The sequence below is a fragment of the Nothoprocta perdicaria genome, unplaced genomic scaffold, assembly GCF_003342845.1.
Source record: "Nothoprocta perdicaria isolate Ctin4 unplaced genomic scaffold, notPer1 scaffold_96, whole genome shotgun sequence".
Classification (NCBI taxonomy): domain Eukaryota; kingdom Metazoa; phylum Chordata; class Aves; order Tinamiformes; family Tinamidae; genus Nothoprocta; species Nothoprocta perdicaria.
The window spans coordinates 1,661,222-1,683,002 of NW_020456265.1; the positions used below are offsets into that span (position 1 = coordinate 1,661,222).

At 40.2% G+C, this 21,781-nt stretch overlaps 1 protein-coding gene across 1 annotated transcript; it reads right to left on the reverse strand.

Annotated features, from left to right (window-relative positions):
- Positions 1–378: 378 nt before the first annotated feature.
- On the reverse strand, positions 379–21,781 carry LCA5L (LCA5L, lebercilin like). Its single transcript, XM_026053025.1, is given in 9 exon segments — positions 379–1,010; positions 2,153–2,285; positions 2,580–2,689; positions 14,427–14,520; positions 16,439–16,576; positions 17,379–17,890; positions 20,439–20,552; positions 20,555–20,806; positions 21,635–21,781. Coding segments are annotated over 8 exon segments (1,860 nt in total). The 5' UTR covers positions 20,682–20,806; positions 21,635–21,781.

Below are 21,781 nucleotides of genomic sequence, written 5' to 3' on the forward strand. Positions count from 1 at the left end.
TAAATCAAAAGGTGCTGTTACAGCACTCTTAGTAAAATGCACTATGATCTTCCTCAAAATGTTTTTCTGTAACAACTGGTTTGATGACAGATCATATTTAAAGACTCACTGAACAAAAAATTCAGTACATGTGTCCTTTAATAGTTTTTTTGAYGGTAAAACCATCCATAGGTAAAACATGTTGCAGTACTAGTTAAAAATGCTCAGTATTTCAAAAGTTTAAAGAYAAATTGTATTCAAGTAAATCTACCTGAATACTGAGGGCAGCCATTATTTTGTGCTCACCGGTGGGGTTGCTGATAACGAATCCCTCGGTGGTCGCAGTCCGCGTCGCGAGCTCGCAGTGCTGCCGCTCGGCCCACGGAACCGGGCGGCCTCTCATTTCYCTCTCCCTGCTTCTCTCATGGTACCAGCTGAACGGTTGCCTTTTAAAACACAGCTCGGTCCAAAGAGTTCTTTCATGAGGCTGTTTTTCCTTTCAGTGAATGTCATATGAGAGCAGCCTTGCGCTTCCCCCAGGCTGTCCTGCCTGCCCTGGGGCGCTTTACCAAAGGACGGCTCGTACAGCCCAAAGGCATTTTTCACCTTGGACTCAGCGGCTTCGCTGCCCTCCTGCAACGCGTGTCTGMGGCTGCCTGCTCGGGACTTTGCCCCTGATGTAGGGAGCCCGTGATGCAAATTCTCAGTGGCTTCTGAGAATACGTACTGTTTTCTCAGTCTAATGGGCGTTTTGGTTCTTTGCATAGGAGTTACACATTTACTGTTTTCCTTTCTATTATTAGTTAACTGCTTGCCTGGATTTTGTTCATATTCTTCCACTGCATCTCTGTCTTGTTTGGTTTTTTTTAGCATGTCATCTAGAAGGATTTGTTCAGTTGTCAGCATTTTTTTCAGCTCCTGTTCAAGCAATTCAGCTCTCCTTTTTTGCTCTTCTCTCTTTTTTCCCTCTTGTTTCATGTATTCTAAACATGTATGTTCTTCCATCACCGGTCTGCCTTCCCTTAAAAATTCTAAAATCAAATATTGTGATTTTAGATTCTAAGAACCTAGACAATTATGAAAAATTGAGGAAAGAAAGCTTTTCTTTTTCATTTCACAGCAAAGTTGTGGTTTATGGCTCTTCGAAAATTACAACTGTGCTATTTACTAATAAATATAGGCAAACGGGGCAAGATTTAAATATGAACGTTGTGTCTTTGAATCTAACTAGGTCTCTTTATTTTAATCTTTTCATTATGTTTAGTTTTATTTAATGAATAAACATGCAAATATTGTTTAAAAATAGTATTGTATACCTCACAATATCTTAAAGATTAACTACAAGGCCAGAAAAATCATGTATAAAGCCAAAGGCAAACCACATCAAATAATTAAAACACTGTCGGCTTTTTGCTTTTAAATGAAATTTGAACACAGCTAGGATTTCCTTTCCCTAAATTGACAAATAGCTTTATTCTCACATGGGGCAGAATATACTGCAGTTCTCTAACCTACTAGCGAGTCGGTTTTGCTTTTTAATACAAAGATCTATGTATAGTCAATGCTACAGTAAAACACTGGTCTGTTGGAGGGGAAAAACTGTAACGGGTTCGGCAGTTTTGTAGAGAATCACAGAGCACCTCCAAAATGAGGAGAAAAGTCCAAAATTAAAGGATAAGTATGTAGTTATAACAGTGGAAAAAAAAAAACAAAATAACAAATAAGACTTCATTAAGTAAGTCTGATAGCAGCAACTAGAACACCTAAAGAGAGTCTGGCAAGGAACTGAGGAGAGAGTTGCACAGGCAGAGCTGTGCTTTCTGTCAGCTTAGAAAGGGAATTTCAAAGACAAATGCTGACTTCAGTTATCCGGAGGGGCTGAAGGAGGCGCTCTGGGAAGGCTGCGAGCTGAAAAGGACCAGCACAGAATGTGGAAGTCAAGCCACTGCAGATCCCTCGCTCTGCGGCTCATCTAGCAACTGACCTCAACAACCTGCTTCACTTCTGTGTCCAGCAGCTGCATTTCAGCGACTCCTGATTTTGTCCTTCAGCTGGCTGCTGTCTGTCACATGCCAGTAATGGCCATCAGACCCATATAAATATCAGTATCAGCAGTTCATTCAACTTTTCACAAGAAAAATAATTCTGAGAAAAACAAACTGTTAAACTATACCTCTGCATGTTCTACTCAGAGCCTCCAGCTTGGGGCTTTTCCTGGTTGTTTGCTTTTCTGCTCTACATCGGGCATCTGCATGTGATCCKTTRGCTTTATCTTTTTGATTTTTATCTTCTGAACACTTTTCCTCCTTAATTGATAAATAAATGTWAAATTACAGGAAAAATATTTGTTCAGTAGTTTTAAAGGCACATAGTGGCATACAAAAAAGATTATTAATTTTTATTACTATTATGCTCTTATTTTGTATGACARGTTCTGTTCTACGTATTTTTCTATAACATTTGCAATAATTATATTCAAACAAAATGCAAATCATACAAAGGTAGCATGACAAATTGGACTATTAGGTGAATAGTATTGAAAGAATAACATACAGCTTAATTGAGAGTTTAACAAGAGACTGAATCTAGATCTTTCATACCTTTGATAGCTGAGTGGGTCTTTTGTCTTTTCCTTTGTTTTGGTGCTGTGGCACCAGCAGCGACCTAAAACACTGCTTGTCTACTTGTACTGACTTGTTTAAACTAAGACCTGTTGAAAACAGACAGTCATTACAGTACATGCACTCCATAATGTATACAGTAGCTTCAGGATCTRTCCCGTTGATAGAAATAAAAGATACCTAGCCTGGCAAACTAATAAACTAATACTGGCCTTTGGTCTAGGATTTAAGCATAGCTTTTTGCTGCATGCTCTAATGCACTTCAATTAAAACGTTGTCTAGTTTATAAATGTGGAAACTGTAACACAGACACAGTAAGATTCCATCTTCGGGTTGTATTAGTTAATGCCTTAGGTTATGACACTTAAACTTAGCACAGTATATACCAGTATAAATCAGTGAATGCTAGTCCCATAATACATCCCACGCTCAATAACATATCATTGTCTTAATTGTAGGAGTTTCCCATCTCGTAAAGAAAAGAAGGGAAATAACTAACAAAACATTGCTGAGTTGGATTCACATGTTGTGAATGTCCTGTCCAAAGACGTACTAAAACATGGTTGTTCAAGCATTTGGGGGCATTTTATTAATAAAGGGCGTGAATTCAGCCATGTGTCGTTCTGAGCATTTCCATCAGCAAACCCTGGACACTTTGGCCAGCTGTGCCAAGAAGCGCAGTGCGGACAGAGCGCGTGGAGTCAGCCAAAGGGGTCTATACCCACAGCCCGCCCCGGCTTAGCATACACACTAACATCCTAACCCAAACTCGCCCTAGTGAGCTTGGCCACTAGGGCCTCGGCTTCCAAGCTCACAGAACCACAGGGTGGTTGAGGYTGGAAGGGACCTCTAGAGATCATCTCGTCCAACCCCCTGCTCCAGCAGGGACACCCAGGGCACAGGGCGGCATCCAGGCGGGTTTCGAAGACCTTCAAAATCACTCTTTACCCTCACCCTACTCCCACTCAGTAGATATTCAGGGGAATACCTGGCAAGGTCACTTACAGTTTGACTTTGTGTGCCTTCTACATATCAAAATACTGCTTAAGACAAATGTGACAAATACAAAAACAATTCAAATGTAATTAAAGGAGGAAAAATCAAACAGCAGTACTTTGCAGTGGGCCTACACGCTTTGTTTCCTTTCTGAGATAAACTGATGGAATTCAATAAACTGACAGAATGAGAGAGTTAAATCGGGGAAAAAATCACTGAAAAGCAGTAGGAGGAGAACAAAAGGGAATAAACAGACACGTGAAGACGCCAGGGTGAGGCCCTTTTCTCAGGAAACATCATGTTTAGACAGACGCTGAGAACAGACATTTGGATGGTATTGGCAGAAACGACCTTGCTACGAAGTGGGGACAGCAACAGATCTAAAATACTGCAGGACATGTCCTAAACAAAGAGGATGTTTTCCTTCCAGTAAACTTGCAACAATTCTACTTATTTCAAAAATATTTGACAAAAATCGTGAAAACATTTTGAAAAGATTTTTACTTGAAAAAGTAAAGCAAATTAAGGGAATTTCTAGGTAATCTCTAACATTTTCAAAAATCTATGATATTCTGATAATTTCRTAACTTGGAACTTGCCTTTTCAACCTCCATTCATCCTCAGTCCTACTCCCCAGTTTAACTTCAGTGGTTCTCCCGTTGTCTACCCTCAGCCCTATTTCCCCTGTTTACCTCAGTTCTGCTCTCCCTGTTTACACTCACTCCTACTCCAGCTGTTGATCCTCAGGGGTACTCCCTGTTTACCCTCAGCCCTACTACCTATGTTTTCCCTCAGCCCTGCTCTCCCTGTTTACACTCTGTCCTACTTCCCCAGTCTACCCTCAGTCTAAACCCCTCTGATTTCCCTCTGTGGTACTCCCCCTGTTAACCTCAGTCCTACTCTCCCTTGAAGGTTACAGCTGTTTTGYCCAGGTTAAGTCTGTTTTGCCCAGCTCACAATTGTATGGATTAYAGCTACAGAGGAAAGGAGAGCCCTTTGGGAAAAGACTCTCGCTATCCTCCCCACTTGGCTGCTAGGGACCCAAGGTCCATAGGGAGGCTTTCGTTGCCACTATACCATTTCCCTGTAGCACCAATTGGGAACGCCAGGAATTCAATCTCCGAGACAGATGTCACACACAGTAATGTCAACCACCCAAAGGTGGGGACATTACTGTGAGTAATCACACAAACACCCTTCACCAAAATCAAATCTGACTTGGAGAATACATTGATATTATCTTTGAGATGTGGCTCGTTAAAAACCTCCCATCCCAGTCTTTTTGCCTCTTCACTCAGCAAACTACATACATCGTTATGTCTCTTAGAAGGTCCCTCAGGGATGGACCATCTGGTCCCGGGGCAGAGCGCCTAGACGTCTCTGTCATCTTCTTCCTGACCTCTGCAGGGGTGATCACGAGCTTGAAGGTGGAGTTGTCGGCCTTTCCCTCACTCCAGAATGAGTTTAAGCTGCTAAAAGGGGTCACCTCTTCCCACCTTTTCCTGAGGAACTCCTACACGTCTTCAGTTGGAAGAGGGCATTCCACTGACTCAATATTATCCAGTACGATACCAGCTAGCTTCTTCACAGAATCACAGAATATTCGAGGTTGGAAGGGACCTCTAGAGATCATCTAGTCCAACCTTCCCACTCAAGCAGGCACACCTAGAGCATGTGGCACAGGGCTGCATCCAGGCGGGTTTGGAAGACCTCCAGAGGAGGAGACTCCACAACCTCCTTGGGCAGCCTGTTCCATTGATCTGTCACCCTCACAGTGAAGAAGTTCCTCCTCATCTGGAGATGGGTTACCCTCAGTACTGATCCCCCTGTTTACCCTCGGTGGTACTCTCCCTGTTTACCCTCACTCCTACTCCCCCTATGTACCCTCAATCCTACTCCACTTGTTTACCCTCAATACTACTTCCCTTGTTTACCCTCAGACCTGCTTCCACTTCTTATCCTCTGTGGTACCTTTTTACCCTTCTCTTTACCCTCAGTTTTAGTCCCATCTTTTACCCTCAGTCCTAGTCCTCCTGTTTACCCTCARTGGTACTCTCCCTGTTTACTCGCCATCCTACTCCTACTGTTTACCATCAATCCTACTCCACCTGTTCACCATCAGCCGTACTTCCCCTATTTATCCTCAGTCTACTCTCACTATTTACCATCAGTCCTACTCCCCCTTTTTACCCTCATTCCTACTTCCCTGTTTACCCTCAATTTACTCCCGCTGTTTACTCTCAGTCCTACTCCCTCTGTTTACCCTTAGTGGACTCCCCCTGTTTACTGTCAGTCCTACTCCCCGTTTTTATCTTCAGCCGTTTACTCTCAGTCTTACTCTCCCTGTTTACCCACAGGGGTACTCACCCTTTTTAGCCTCTTTCCCATTTCCCCTGTACAGTCAGTACTAATCTCCTTGTTTACCCTCAGTCCTACTCCACCTGTTCACTCTCAGTACTACTCTCCCTATTTATCCTCATCCTACTCCTGCTATTTACCCTCAGTCCTACTCCACCTGTTAACCCTCAGTGTTACTCTTCTTGTTTACCCTCAGTCCTACTCATTTTTTTAACCCTCATCCTACTCCTGCTGTTTACCTTCGATGGTACTTTCCCAGTTTACCCTCAGTTCTACTCCCATTTTTTACTCTCAGTTCTACTTCCATGTCTACCCTCAGTCTTACTCTCAACGTTTAACCTTAGTGGTATTTCTGTGTTTACCATCGGTCCCACTCCCCCTCTTTACCCTCAGTGGTACTCCCAATGTTTATCCTCAGTCCTACTTCTGACATTTACCCTCAGTCTTACTCTGGATGTTTAACCTCAGTCCTACTTCCACGTTTACCCTCAGTGGTACTCCCAATGTTTACCCTCAATGGTARCTTCRTGTCTGCACTCAGTGCTACTCCCCCTGTTTACCCTAGGTACTACTCCTGATGTTTAGTCTCAGTCCTACTTCTGTGTTTATCCTCGGTCCTGCTCCCCCTGTTCACCCTCAGTGGTACATCTGTGCTTACCCTCGTTCCTGCTCTTCCTGTTTACCCTCAGTCCTACTTCTCCTGTTAACCCTCAGCCTATTCCCACTCTTTCTCCCTTTTTACCCTCACTGGTACTCTTGCAGTTTACTCTCACTTCTACTCCACTGGTTTTCCCTCAGCCTACTCCCAATGTTTATCCTCAGTCCTGCTCCCGCTGTTTACCCTCAGTGATATTCTCCCTGTTTACTCTCAGTCCTACTTCCATTGTATTTCCTCTGTCCTACTCCCCGTTTTTATCCTCAGCAGTACTTCTCCTGTTTACCCTCAGTCCTACCCCCGCTGTYTACCCTCCATGGTATTCTCCCTGTTTATCTGCCTGTTTAGCCTCTGTACCACCTCCCCTGTTTACCCTCAGCCTACTCTCGCTCTTTGCCCTCAGTTCTACTCCCCTTATTTTCTGTCAGTGGTACTCTCTTTGTTTACCCTCTGTCCTACTCTCTATGTTTACCTCACTGTCCTGAGGTAATCCCCTTGTTTACCCTCAGTCCTACTCCCACTGGTCACCCCTGGTCATACTCACGCTTTTTACCCTCAGTCCTACTCCCCCTGTTTAGCCTCAGCCTACTCCCACTGTTCACTCTCAGTGGTACTCTCCCTGTTTACCCAGTTCTACTCCCCATGTTTACTCACTGGTACTCTCCCTGTTTATCCTCAGTCCTACTCCTCATGTTTAACTCACTGGTACTCTCCTTGTTTCCCCTCAGTCTTACTTCCACTGTTTACCCTTGGTGGTACACCCCCTATTTACCCTCACTCCTACTTCCCCTGTATACTCTTAGTCCTACTCTCCCTGTTTAGCCATGGTTCTACTTCACCTATTTATCCTCAGCCTMCTCCTGTTGTTTTCCCTCAGTCCTATTCCTGCTATCTACCCTCAGTCCTACATCCCCTGTTCACCCCCAGGCCTACTCATTTTTTTTTTTTTTTTTACCCTCAGTGCTACTCCCGCTCTTTAGCCCCAGTGGTACTCTCCCTGTTTATCCTCACTCCTACTCCACCTGTTTACCCTCAGTTCTACTCTCCCTCTTTACACTCACTCCTACTCCAGGTGTTTACCCTCAGTCCTATTTACCCTTTTATCCTCAGGAGTACTCCCCCTGTTTATACTCAATCCTACTACCTATGTTTTCCCTTAGTCCTATTCTCCCTGTTAGGCTCTGTCCTACTTCACCTGTTTTCTCTCAGTGGCATTTCTGCTGTTTACCCTCTCRGTGGCATTTCTGCTGTTTACCCTCAGCCCTGCTCCCCCTTTATATTTACTCTATCTTTACCCTCAGTGGTGTGCTCCCTGTTTACCCTCTGTCCTCTTCAGGTTGTTTACACTCAGGGGTACTCCCCMCTGTTTACTCTCATTCCTACTCTCCCTCTTTACCCATACTCCTACTTCCCCCGTTAATACTCACTCCTACTCTCCCCCTTTACCCTCAGTCCTACTCCCCCTTTTTACCCTCAGTGGTACTCTCCCTGGTTGCCCCCAGTCCTATTTGGTTTTCTTAACTTTAGTGGTACTTCCTCTGTTTACCCTCAGTCCTTCTCCTTCTGTTTACCCTCAGTTCTACTTCCCCTGTTTACCCTCAGTCCTACTCCCCATGTTTACTTCACTGGTACTCCCCCAGTTTTCCCTCAGTCCTACTTCCACTCTTTATTCTCAGTGGTTCTGTCCCGGGTTACTCTCAGTCCCACTCTCGCTGTTTACTCTCAGTCGTACTCTCCCTGTTCACCCTCAGTCCTACTTCCCTTGTGTACTCTCAGTCCTACACCCCATTTTTACCTTCAGCAGAACTCCCTCTGTTTACCCTCAGCCCTACTCCTGCTGTTTACCCTCCATGGTATCTTCCCTGTTTACCCTCAGTCCTACTTACATTGTTTACTCTCAGTCCTACTCTCCATGATTTCCATCAGTGGTACTCCCTCTGTTTGCTCTCAGTTCTACTCCCTCCTTTTACCCTCAGTCCTACTCCCCTGTTTACCCACAGTGGTACTCTTCCTTTTTTAGCCTCAATCCTATATCTCCCGTTTCCSCTCAGTCCTACTCCCCCTCTTTACCCTTAGTGGTACTCCCTCTGTTTACCCTCAGTGGTACTCTCACTGTTTCTCCTCAGGCCTACTCCGTTTACCTTCAGGCCTACTCCACCTATTTTCCCTCAGGCCTACTATGCAGTGATSAAGTGAGCTCAGGATGCTGCATAGGCACTGCTACTGTTGTAGCTCTCGGCAGCAGAGCTCTGAGCCTCCAACCAAATTCAGTTGTTCCTCTGAGGGCTGGTACAGATCTGCTGCACTGTGGAGGTATGTTCTACATCCAGCTCACAGCTCTTTAAACCKCAAACCTTTATTTAACYATCTCAGGTGGCTAAACAAAGCTTGTCCCAAAGCATATCATATTTTATCACTCTTACTAACAAGGCTACTGATCCTGCCTGGCAGGTCCCGATGAAACTGAGCTGAAGGCACTCAAGGTCAAAACCTGTTAGCAATCAGAAGTGCTAAATAAGCCCTGGGTTAATCCTTTGGAGGAACAGAAAGTCAAAGCCTCAGCTGGTACACATGGGTATAAATCCACTGACTTACAGATTTGAGCCGGCCTAGGATTTTGCCCACACCTGCCCTTCTGCACGGTCTGGAAGTCATTTAATTCTTTCTTTTTCTTTTTTCTTTTTTTTTTTTTTTTTAAGATGATGCTGAATTAGAAGCAAGAGTAGTATCTCATTTGTGGAATCAGTAAACGGAGAAATAGGCGTGTGACAAAATTGTGGCATGGCATGGAAACCACTCTAAGAGTAACCAGCAAAGATGAGTACCTTATTGACTCTGCGTGCAAGTCCGGGAGGTGGTTGTATTGTGACAGTAAAGGAAGAGAGGGCAGAGGAATAGAGAGGAGTAGATGAAGAGAATACTTCTGCGTCTGCAGTCCTTTGAAGAAAAGTTGGTGAGCTTGGCACACACTCTCTTTTACAATCACTGCTAGTGATAAGAGCATCTACTATCCAGTTAAATTTCGTGCATACACAGCAAATTTAACTCTATGCAAGGGTAGATACAGCTTTCTAGTTGGTCTTGTCTGAACTTACCACCTCACTGTGTTCTAAACATGCGAGTTATGTCTTTAAAAACTGTGATTAGAAATGCACCCAGATTGGAAGCATCACAGTTTTATACAGCTTTCAATACACTCCTGATTATGACTGCAGATCATAAAACAGAAATCGAACAATTTGTCTTAAGATTCCCCTTGTGAAATGTATCACTCTATAAAGCACAGTCCCTCTTTACTTAATACTGGCTAGACTGGATATGTCATGAAGGCTATTACAAAACGCTTAAGAAGTTTTTTATAATGCTGTTGTCATTTAATGCTCTCAAAACTCCCAAACTTGTGCAAGATAATGTAGCAGTGCTCCAATGTACTTTGGCTAGCTGTGGCCTATAAGGGACCCCAAGCCAACTGAGAATTGCACCTGCAAAGTAAGGTAGATCTCTTTTACCAAAATTAGGAGCAGGACATATATTGCAAAAGCCACTTAATGGTTCTCCTAAATTTCTTCTCATTGTAAATTGTAGTTACATATAAACAAATACTCTTGGAGGAAAGTAACTCCGGGTCTAGCTCTCATTTGGGGCTGGACCCTTTCATACCATTTTGGAAATGCAAAATTAATAAAATCTACTCAAAGTATAGAAGACAATCAAACCTCCCTGAAAGAGTAACATGAATCTCCAACTAAATCCCACAACCTAGATTTAGGTTCACTAAAATCCCAGGCTCCAGGATCTTCCCTCCTATATGGCCCCTCCTCTTCCCTTCCCTCCTATTGTATATTTGGGATTTTGGAAGCAAGGCTGACATTTACAAGGACTTTCAGTCCTTGGCTTTGGGGAAAATAAAATAGAGCCCAGCACCAAAGATGGGCCACTGAACACTGGGAAATCTTTTAGTAGCAAGGAGTGGCTCGTATTCTACACATCTGGCAGTGAGGCCTGSGGCCTGTGCAATCAYSTCTGGTTRCAKCCATTTTCTGGGACAGTYAYCTCATTACATGTGATCAACTAAGTTAGTCCTATGTTATAATCTATTGTAAAATAATTCTCACCATGCTATTCCTGAGCCCTCTTCTAAGGCTTTCTGGCCTGTTTTCCAGAGATTGCCACTGGTGATCTCTGGAAAAAGGGCTGTGGAGTCTCAAAAGGGTATGTGGTAGCCACTGCCTTTGCCCGGCCAGCTSAGCAGCACAAACCTCAGTACACCAGCAAAATCAACGACCAAGAGTAGCACACATACATGCAGGGAAAGTACCTTCTGTTCCTCGTTTTGCAACTTTCTCAGATCCCCTTTCCTCAATGCCTTATTGCCTCTTTTCTCTGCTTTACCTCCCTGCACAATCGCCATTAGCTGCTGACACAACTGGYTGTCCTCAGAGGAGCCCGTGGATCTTTTTTTCTGGGCTCGCACGCATGTCTAGCCRGGATGGTTTCAGCCAGCCCTCCATGGAGATCCAGGGAGCCGCACGAGGGCCTTGTTTGAGGTTGCCGCCGCCCTCTCTGGTCTTTTGGGGGCAGCCGTGGCTGCCCGCAGTGTTGCTCGGCTCTGTGAAGACACCTTTGGGGCTCCCAATGGCCCAGCGAGGGGGGTCAGAGCAGCCCACGCTAATAGACAGGGAGCCAACAAACTTTCCTTCGCTCTGTGGGGTGGCCTGATAGAAACGGCAAGTGGAAGACTGAGGCCTGGATAGGGATTGACTTGTGTGTCAAGGAGCCAGAGAGGTGGGAATAGTGAAGCCTGATYGAGGGGGAAGGGCTGGCCACAGCAGAAGGCAAGAGACAGAGCGAGAGAGGGAGGCTTCAGATAGAGGAGGCAATGGAGGAGTTATGGAAGGAGCGGTGCTGGAAGGCACTCCCATAGTCAGGGCAATCCAGTTGGAGGTAATCACCTGAACCTATGGAGCCAACATGCCGCATGTGAAAGGCAAAGGTAGAGGAGTTGGTATACAGAGCAGCTCAGGGCTGGCAAACTTGAGGGAGACAAAAGCAGAAGAGAAAAAGAAAATGAGCAAAAAATAATGAAAGAAAATACAAAGYGACTATGTGAAAGTGAAATGAAAGTGATGACAGGGGGAAAGGGAGAAGCACATACCCTGTTCTTTTATCCTGCTGGAATAACTATCACAAAAATACARTAGCTAAAAAAGTTCCTAATGCAGAAGCAAAAACTCATTTTACCCACGTCARGTTTCACACGTGATCTCACTTTGGTTCCTGAAAGCACTGGAAGACTATCCACTAAATGATGATGTTCAAGTGTTTGCGCTTTGGTAGTAATAAGGRTGCTGAAAACCAGACTTGGAATCGCTCTGATGATGTGGAGGAAAGTGGTCGTTGATTTGAATCTGGTRAAAGTTACTTGGGCACCTTTTCGTCAGCATTCCTCAGACTCAGAACTAGGGGGAGCTGCACCTCTAGCTGAGCCAGCGTGGCCTAACCTTCCCACACGGAGCAAGCTTTTCTCTGACGGCGAGTTGATGAAATTCATTTCGTGGATTTACTCAGGAAATTAATTTTATTTATGCATGTATGGTTAGTATACCCTAAGTCTACCTTCAGAGGTGTATTGGGGTGATAAAAAATGCAACCCTACAGTCCTTTTATTCTTTCCTGATGGGTAAAAATGCTTACAAATACGGAATAGAAAATAGCTACTTTTTAAATAAAGTAGCTTTTTCTTAGTCTGTTATAGGAAAACTCATGTCAATGGGAATGGGAAAAGAAAACCCAGTTCTAGATTTCTAAATCATCTGTTTCCATCAGCTGGCAGAGACTTAAACCCTCAGTGGCCAACAATACTAAAAGATCTGAACTTTGCCAGGAACTTTTTCACATTATGTCACAGGACTCTTATAGAGGCAGAAGAATATTTTAATTTTTTCAAAAATTTTTTTTCCTATAGTTCTCTTGTCATTAATGCAAACTAATGGATTAACAAAGGCACTATATTAGCAAAAAYGTAAAACAACTGAGCACCAGAAGACTTCACACTGACATGATATCTCTAAGAATCCTATGGGCAAATGCAGTATTTGCAGAAGTTATGTCTGTCAGTAAATAAATTTCAAGTGCTCTTCTGTTGCATATGAAGAAAATGCCAGTTTCACATTCACTTCAGAAGCAAGACTATTTGACCAGGATTTTAAAGAGGAGCTAACTCAGGAAGCTGCATGTTCTGATCATCATCCAAAATTAAGGGGTGTTGTGTGAATGTATATATATATATATATTAGGACATCAACAGAATAACTGTGTTGTAATGTAGGAGGTAAAATGTTACTTTTTGTGTTAGTAAAATATTTGAAATGTATTTATAAATTTCCATAGAAAACATCTTTATTACTAAAATCTATATATAACATCTCATCTGAGGCATATGACCATCTTTCAGAAGYTTATAGATACTTCAAAAAAATTACATTCCTCAACGTTTTGTCCCTGGTGAGTACAGTGAGCATTCGGACAATGTTACAGTTGTGCTGTATGCTTTGCAATTATCCTTAGCTGTTGTTCTCTCATTCTCCAGGGGTGGGAGTCACTCGTCTCAACACAGGCACCCAATGCTGCTCGGGAGGCCGCAGAGCACTGGGGTGGCCACATGAGGCTCACCAAGAGCCCCAGGGGACATCCGAGCCCCTCTGGCACAACAGCAGCTGGGCCAGGCAGAATATGCTGGGACATCTCAAACGGTGCTGGATGCCTGTAGTTAGGCAACTGAATCCCACAGAAGGTATTTGCTTTTGGAATGGCTGATAGACACAATTACGGATCCTAAACAGTTCTCCTCCATACCTGCCTGACCATCCATGCTAAAGAAATGCTCTCCACTAAAAAGCTTTTTTTTTTCCCCCTTTACAGAATTATTCTAGTCCATTCCTCTATTTTCTTCTTCTGTAATTCCACTACATTATTTAAAAAAAATAATCTGTTGATAGAAATAATTGAGAAAATATGTAATAATTGGGTTGTTATAATCTCTTAATACCCATTTGAATGTACCTACCCTGTSTAACCAAAAGACCACAAAAATTGGCTCTTCTCTTGGGTAAGTTGATAATAATGATCATCAGACTGGCCTTGAAACACTGATTTTTTTTTCTGAAAACACCTGTTTACCCCCAAAAACATAGAAATTGCAGAAGCTTCAGTAATGGACACTTAAGCATTTACATATTTGGAATTTAAAGGGGCTATGGACTTTAAATATGACAATATGACAGCTTCCTAAGACTCAAATTCATGACTTTTGTTCATATAGAAGTGCTGATGACTTGCCAGCCACAGTAGGGTTGTTTGAGAGGTCCTTTGTGTTGCTAAGCCAAGGTCCAGTGCTAGGACAGCCACTTCCTCTGGCCAAGTCAAGGGGAATGTGCTGGGCTAACGTTAGACAACAAGTTACCTGAACTGTAACTTCATCTTGTCAAAAATCAAATCAACAWATAGCTATTGGTGCAAACAGGTACTTAAAACAGCAACACTATTTTGGTGTTATCATTGTTATTCTAGAACTCTATGTATACTACATGCTATTCATGCTGAGAGTTTGATTAAATATTAAAAATGAGCCATGTATTGTATTTGTAAAATCAATGAGCAAAGAAACAAGCACTTTTCTTTAAATTGTATATGCTGGGATATTTCTGGACCCTATAAAAGTGTCATTTTGGCTTTTATTCTTGAATATATGCCTCAGCTAAAAAAACAATGCAAGTTTCATGTAACGAAACGAGAGAAGAAAAGGAACATACACATACTTTTTTCCTGAGGTGCTGAATCTCCTTTGTCCTTTGGAATTCTAAGCATCCGATTTGCATATATATTCCTTATACACAGTTCTCGTTCCTTTTCCTGGGAAGAAGTAAATGTTACTAAACCTCTAATATGTGTTAAGAATTACTTTCTACCGACGTAATTGTCCTATATTGGGAGACAACTGTGAACAATTTGGTTCTGTGTCAGGCCATGTGGTGACTCTATCATTCATATTAATGGCCATAAGTCACATTTTRTGGCTCACTGCAAATTCTCCCTTTATTTGGGAGCAAGAGCACACCTGACCACCTGCATGATCTTTTTCATGGCATGATGCTCAGGCCTTCTCTTTTTTTTTTTTTTTTTCATTTATCATTCTTTGCTTTGTTCAGAGTATTTTTGGCTTCACTTCCCTGGTTTGTTTAACTTACTAGGTGACTGTTTTCTATATAAACTCTTCTGATTTACAACATACTGCTTCGTAGGTGACACATTTCAGGGGCACACTTTACAAATCCATTTTGTAAACCTTCTGTTTCCAATACTGAAATGCATCTAAAGCACAGATGAGGAATTTCTCTAACATTCTCACTGTACTGATTCTTCTTAGTGTGGAAAATAAAGGCTGCCTCTATATTAGAGATACAGGTTGATTTCAGTGGACATTGCCTGAACACTGTGAAGGGTGTGAATAGCTGGGTGTCCAAAACTACGTATGTGTAAGAATAAACACTATCTTGGCACAGAAATAGGGTTAGTATGCATCTCTCCTCTTGTTTGCAGTAAAAAAAGGTGAAGGTTCTGTGAATGTGAAGAGAACATAAAAAGAATGGGGGACACAGAAAACTGTGGAAAACATATGAAGTATTTCAGCCAAGCATTAAGGTAAGAGCTATACTTCAAAATAATTCTAATTTCAAAACAGTTTTATATTAGTGTTCCTGGAACTTTTATTATTCCCCCTTTCCAGATCTGCTCATGAAGGAGGTCAAACTGGGCGGAAGGGAATTATTACTGGAAGTGCTGGTCAGACTGTTGTGCCTTTTTCCTTGCCCAACAGTTGGGGCACAGGGATTTTACAAATGGACRATCCTTGTTTGCAGGAATGCTGTCAAAAATCAGGAGGAAAGTTTCTGATAGGGAATTTAGAAGGAAAAACAGTGCCTCTGGAGAGTAATGCAAATCTCCCTGCATCCGCAGGAGTTGCCCATTTACAATGACTGGAAGAATTCCTTAACAACATCCTCACCTTAACAATGTTCTCCCTAAGAAGTTCCCTAAAGGAATCAACAAATGGATTGGTCACTTCATATTGTTTTTTTTTTTTTTTTTTTAAGTGTATTTTAGTGTATTTTTTAATTATTTTAAAAATATAGTTTAGAATTTTAAAAAATGTTTATTTTTTCTGGAATGTTTACTATTTTTCTTAAAAATTACTTGTATGATGCAACAACTGAATTTCGCTTTTTATTTCTGTATTTCCAGCCTTTCTTTAGTAGAATAATGCTATGTTTGGTTTACAAATATTAGAGTAAGAAATGATGTTGAAAAAAAAAAGTTAAAAATCATACTAGAATTAAAAAATATATATGTTGCAAGATTTATATATTATTTTTAATTAAAGTTTAGTTTTGCAGGTTGTAGTGTTTGGCTTATTTTGATTTGAAAGTGTTCTTGAAAAGAACCTTSTAAAATGTTAACAGATGAATAAATAGATTGACCTACATATATCAAAGTGGTAACAAGTCAGTGAGGATTACGTGTTCAAATTGTTATGGAGTAATCTCTGTTTTGATTACTTATTTAACTACATAAGTTTTTGGCAARTAGAGCTCAAATAATTGCATTATTTTACCTTCTGTCTTTTTTATAGACTCAGATAATTTTATAGACTCAGACCAAATGGTCCAAAACTAGATAATATAGATAAGGAAAAAAGGAATAGATAAAATTAAATACACTAAATACTTGAATCATCTTATAGGAACAGAAACCTACTTAAAATATTGAATACCTTAATCTTTTGGTGAAGAGAGTTAATTTCCATTTGCAAGTGTTTCGTAATTATTCCAGCTTCAACAGCTTTTTTGTTCTCATCTGCCAACTGACGACTAAAGGTGCTATTGTTCAACTTCAACTGCTTTTCAAGGACCTGAAAAAAATTACATACTTTAAAATATGGATGTACTCAGTTCGACTGCTGAAGAATTTCAATTCTTATCAGATTTTAAAAAATAAGCATGCTAAACAATAAAAAGATTCTAACTATATTCCTCTGAAATGTATGACATTATCATGAAGTATCCCCAAATTTATGCAAAAAAAAGAGCAAAAATTAAATTCAAACCTAAAAAACACAAATTAATGTATACTTAGCATTTAAGTAACAAAAATAAGTCTGTAGGTTACATTTCTTATGGATTAAYGAATACAGTCATCTTAGAGATAAAAATTAAGACATCATTTCTATWTATACAGAGTTCTATTAACCATGGCATCATAAAGAGGCTTGGTATGAATTAATACGAGGTATTTTAGCAAGTACTTTATAATCGGAACCCAGAAAAYCTTATACTGTGCACTGAAATCATGGTTACTAAAATTTTAAGTTGAACATCCCATCTTGCAAGCTTTTCACAGCTTCTCACTATAAATTCTTTAAACAGAAATATTTCAAACGAGTCTTAGTCCAGCTGTTTGTGTGTATATATATATTTATAAATATACACACACACACACACACACACATATATTCTTTTTTCATCTAGAAGACTTCTGGCCTAGCTCTACAGATGTTCTTTTCTGGACAGCAATACACTGAAAAGAATATTCAGTGTTACAAGGATTCAATTAGAAGCATTAATTTAAGAAGAAATGGCTAAAAACTTTCTACCATTCTGGCACAGAAACTCTCTTCTTACTGTTCCAGAAACACAGTGGTATGCTCATATTACCTGTATTCTCTTATTATTGATTTCCATTTTTTCTGTAAGGATCGATAATCTGTGATGAAGTTCATCTCTGTCTGCAAGAGCYTTGTCTTCTGAAAGTTTATGCAATGCCTGCAAAGCATCTTTATTTTTCAGCAGCTCTGCTTCAACTTTTCTGAGCTTCCTGGCTGTATTTCGTTCTTCCTCCTGAGACGTCCTCAGGAGCTTCCTTAAAGCTCGTACCTCAGTATAATGTCTCGCCAAAAGACCAGGCAAGTTATTTTCTGAATTTTCATATCTACCTATTGCTTTCAAGTGCCGACACTGAAGTTCCTTTAGAATCTGGTTTTCTAAGTTTGAGGCTTCTAGTTTGTGTTGTAAATCAAATAGTTCRTTTTTCAGCTCTCTGATTTTCTGAAGTTTGGCTGATGATATTCGCTGAGCCACRCCATTTTTTTTCTGGGAAATATTATTCTGCAGACTTAAATATGAAGTATTCTTATGTTGCATTTTCTTAGGTGCCCACTTCTTCCCTCCTGCATTGAGATCAAAGCAAAACGATACTATGGCATCTAAGACAGCAAAATCACTATTTATTTTTATTGTTCATGTAAGCTAGAATATTGCTCAGCCAAGCTACTTAAATATGCTATATTTGACAAGCATCCACAATCTATACTAAGACTGCAATATTCAAATATTTTAGAGATAAACCCATGCAGATTTTTATCCCTTTGTGTATGTGATGCCCTGGATCATAACTGGGTCCTTACAAGGTCGAGGTTCCTTGATTTCCTTCTCTGAAGCCATTTTCATTCTAAAGAGCCATCATGTTCATATTCGATAAGTAAGGGTAGTAAGGGTCCTCTCAGGCAAAGAGCAGTAATACTCTGCAGATTACTTACTAAAGCATGGTTATTTAAAGCAATTACTCTAACATCAAGTGAAGCAGATTTTCTCTCTCTCTAAATCATTCAGGTCACTAATATATCTGTGAAATGGGGATTGACAAAGCAAATCATTCCATCTGGAAAGACTCCCACAGGCTTCAGTGAAGGRGAACCTTAAATAGGGAATGGAGCTTCAATATAGAAATTGATTAATGGAAGAAAAGAAATAGTAACCTATAGACCTACAAGAACTCAAGAAAAATCAAAGTGATCACAGTAATTCATGTTAAGTTTCTCTGCTGCTTGGAATTCTTGTCAGCCTTCTGAAGTTCCATGTCATTTTTCAATTGACCCAAGTTTTTTACCTCTGTTATAGGAACCTATAGTTGTACACAATTGTCTGCATTGATTTTAGACAGGAGTTAACCGGGGGAAAAAAAAAAGCCTAGCATTCTAAGTGCATTACTCTCATTTCTCTTTTCTAAAACATAATTAGAATTTGAAAATAGTCAGGACTGTTTATCTGAGTGTTTTCCCGCTTTCCAGGCAAATAATTTCACAATAGCTCTCCAAGCATTTCCTGCAGCATTTTGCTAGATGATTGTTATGATTATTTATAAATCATGTAGTATTTTAGGAATAAAGGAGGCAAGGTCCTAACCTACGACAAAACAAACACACGCTCACGATGAGACAGATCTTTTTGAGCACAACTATTAAATTCAATGGATAATCTCCATGGGAACTATTGACAAGGGTAGGTTCTCGGTAGGAAGCACCACATTGCAGAAGGGAAGCTGTCAAATTAGTGCCAAGAAAAGGAAGAGGAGACTGCAGCATAAAGCCATCRCCTTGCTGCTTCCACCACCTATGCTGGAGTGCTGGAAAGCTACAGAGGTGAGCGGAGCAGCATCTCCTGCAGAGCAAGTGGCTCCTCTCCGCAGCAGCAGCTTTTCCTACCTTTTCCCTTTCCTTATGGTGTCCGCTGAACCAGCCAGGGGAAAAAAAGAATGTTCAAATGTTAAAAAAAAGAAGCAAATATCCTGCCTGCATATTCTCTGTAATACAATTTGTAGAACTCATTTCCATTGCAGAAGGACTACAAATATAAACATGAAGCCGGCCACACAAATATTTGCAAAATGAGACAACGGTTACATTGCTAATTTACTTCTTGCCACAATGGGATGTCAGGATATAAGTTWGAAACACCTAATAGCAAAAGCTAACAAAATGTTGTAAAATCTAATAGCACATCATGCAGGATGGAAATTCTGGCTATAGGTTGTTCCTAGGAGATAGAGTCTATGAAGTTGCCATGCACAACCAAAACCAATCACTGAAAGGACCCAACAAAGCTAGAAGCCAATAATGATGTTTTCTGTTAAACAGATAAAAATATTTGGTTACTCGTGCAGTTTCACACCAGGATAACTTCTTGAGACTTGCATAAAACTTTTATAGTAGAATAGAGACCCATGTTTACATTTGCATCTTTATAGATTTTGTAGAGCTAGGTGAAATTGAGAAGAGCAGAAGGAAATGGGTCGCCGGTTTATTGTGATTTTTTCACTTAGGATGGTGAGATTTAGAAAAGTGTATGTCTAGATATGAAAAAAATGCCTATGTGAAATGATTTTTTACTGCTMGCATTTACATAAATGGAATATATTTGTCCTACATGGTCATTCATTTCAATTAATTAATTGATTTCAATTTTCAATTAATTTCTATTTAGTTTTATATAATACACCATGACTAAGCTGGCCAAAATATACAACTTTTTGGGAGGTCAAAGCTTACACTTTTGTGCAAACTTATCATTTTTGAGTATCTCTTCCTCAGGAAAGGCTTCTCAAATGCAATTCAGAGTCAAAAACAGATAAATWACAGTATACATGCGAGGTCTACTTTCAAGTTCCCAAACTCAATAATGAGGAAAAAGGATTGCAAAAGTGTTCATACAATGCAGATGAATATCCAGCCTCTTGGATCACTGACTACTGTGGTAAAACATATATGGAATATCTCCTCTCCATTCTGTTCTTGAAATATGATTTTTTTTAAATGCACTATAAAACTGTTTCCCAAATCAGGCAAAAAAAAAAAAAAAAAAAAAAAAAAAAGTCGAGGAAAGCAAACAGACACATTTCTCAGGACAGCCTCACTTTACTACCAGAAATTACCTTTTTACCTTTGGGGGCGATGACATGCTGCCCTTTTTTCTTTTTATTCTTTTTCTGTGATTTCTTCTCTTCAGCTCCTGATAGTTTTAAATTATTGCTCTTTTTAGCTGTTTCTGAGCAGTCACTGATGAAGTCCTCAGAATAGTTAGCGTAAGAATTATCACTTCCATATTCTCTACAGCACTGACCACAATCATTAGTTTTGCCACAGATGCTGCTTTTAATACTCTCATTTGTCTTCGCAGAATCATTAGGGGCCCTGCTTTTTGTGCCACTTCCTGACCTATTATCTTCTTGTACTAAAATATGGAGGAAACAATGATCCGAGCTCATCATTATGTTGCTTGTAGAACACTTAAAAATTGACACCCATAACCTGTCGGGAATCAGGATGTTAGTGAGCTGATCACACAGAAACCTTAGCATAAGCAATGCCAAACAGCCTAAGCCAACAGTGTAAGCCTGTTTCCAGAAAGAACTGCAACATGTAACAGCTTTTATCTCACAATTTATTATTATACTGGCCTGTGTTTTCCAAAGATTTACAATGCTAGTATTCTAATGCAAAAAAATAGATATCATAGTTTGTAATGTATATATTTTGCCCATGCTTAACCTAACAGGGCAAATGTTCCAATGTGATTTTGCTTAATAGCTGAAAATTGCTTTGCACTATTAAAAATAATCATAAATGTGAGCAAGTCAAGTCCCTAGATGGTATCTAGAAATTGATTTAATTGATAATTCTAATTGTGTTTTTATATAATTCTTACAGCTAATTTATGTAATAAAAAAGCAGCTTAGTCATATTTTTCAGTATTTATATGACAAATGAGACCAGGAACGTGTACATGAAAACAAAACAATCTTAACTGTTACGTTAAAATTATAGGTAGAATATATAGCAGCAACAAAAGCTGCACAACAGAATATCTATTTTATATATTAAAAGCTTTCTTAATCTTTTGGGATGTTATTTATTTTCAAATTAGAATCATTTGTGAAAACAAGCCCACTAAATTAAAAAAAAAAAGTAATAAAAGTGCCTCTGCACAGTTTTGGAAGAAACATTAGGTGAAATTCCAACGTTTTTCTTAATGATAGCAMTTTCTACACAGCTCAGCTACACTTTGCATATTTTTTCCTTTGAAAATACCTTAAKATATTTATCTACATCTTCAGGATATAACTTTGGAAACATCACCTGTTATTGTTGTCGTTAGATATTTGATTTGGTGATGATMTTTGATCAGCTTCCAGGCCCCAGGCTTCCTTTAGAGCTGTCTTCTCTTGGTAGTCCAATTAATAAGAAAATGAACAACCCTAGTTAGTGCATTTTTTAAAACATGTA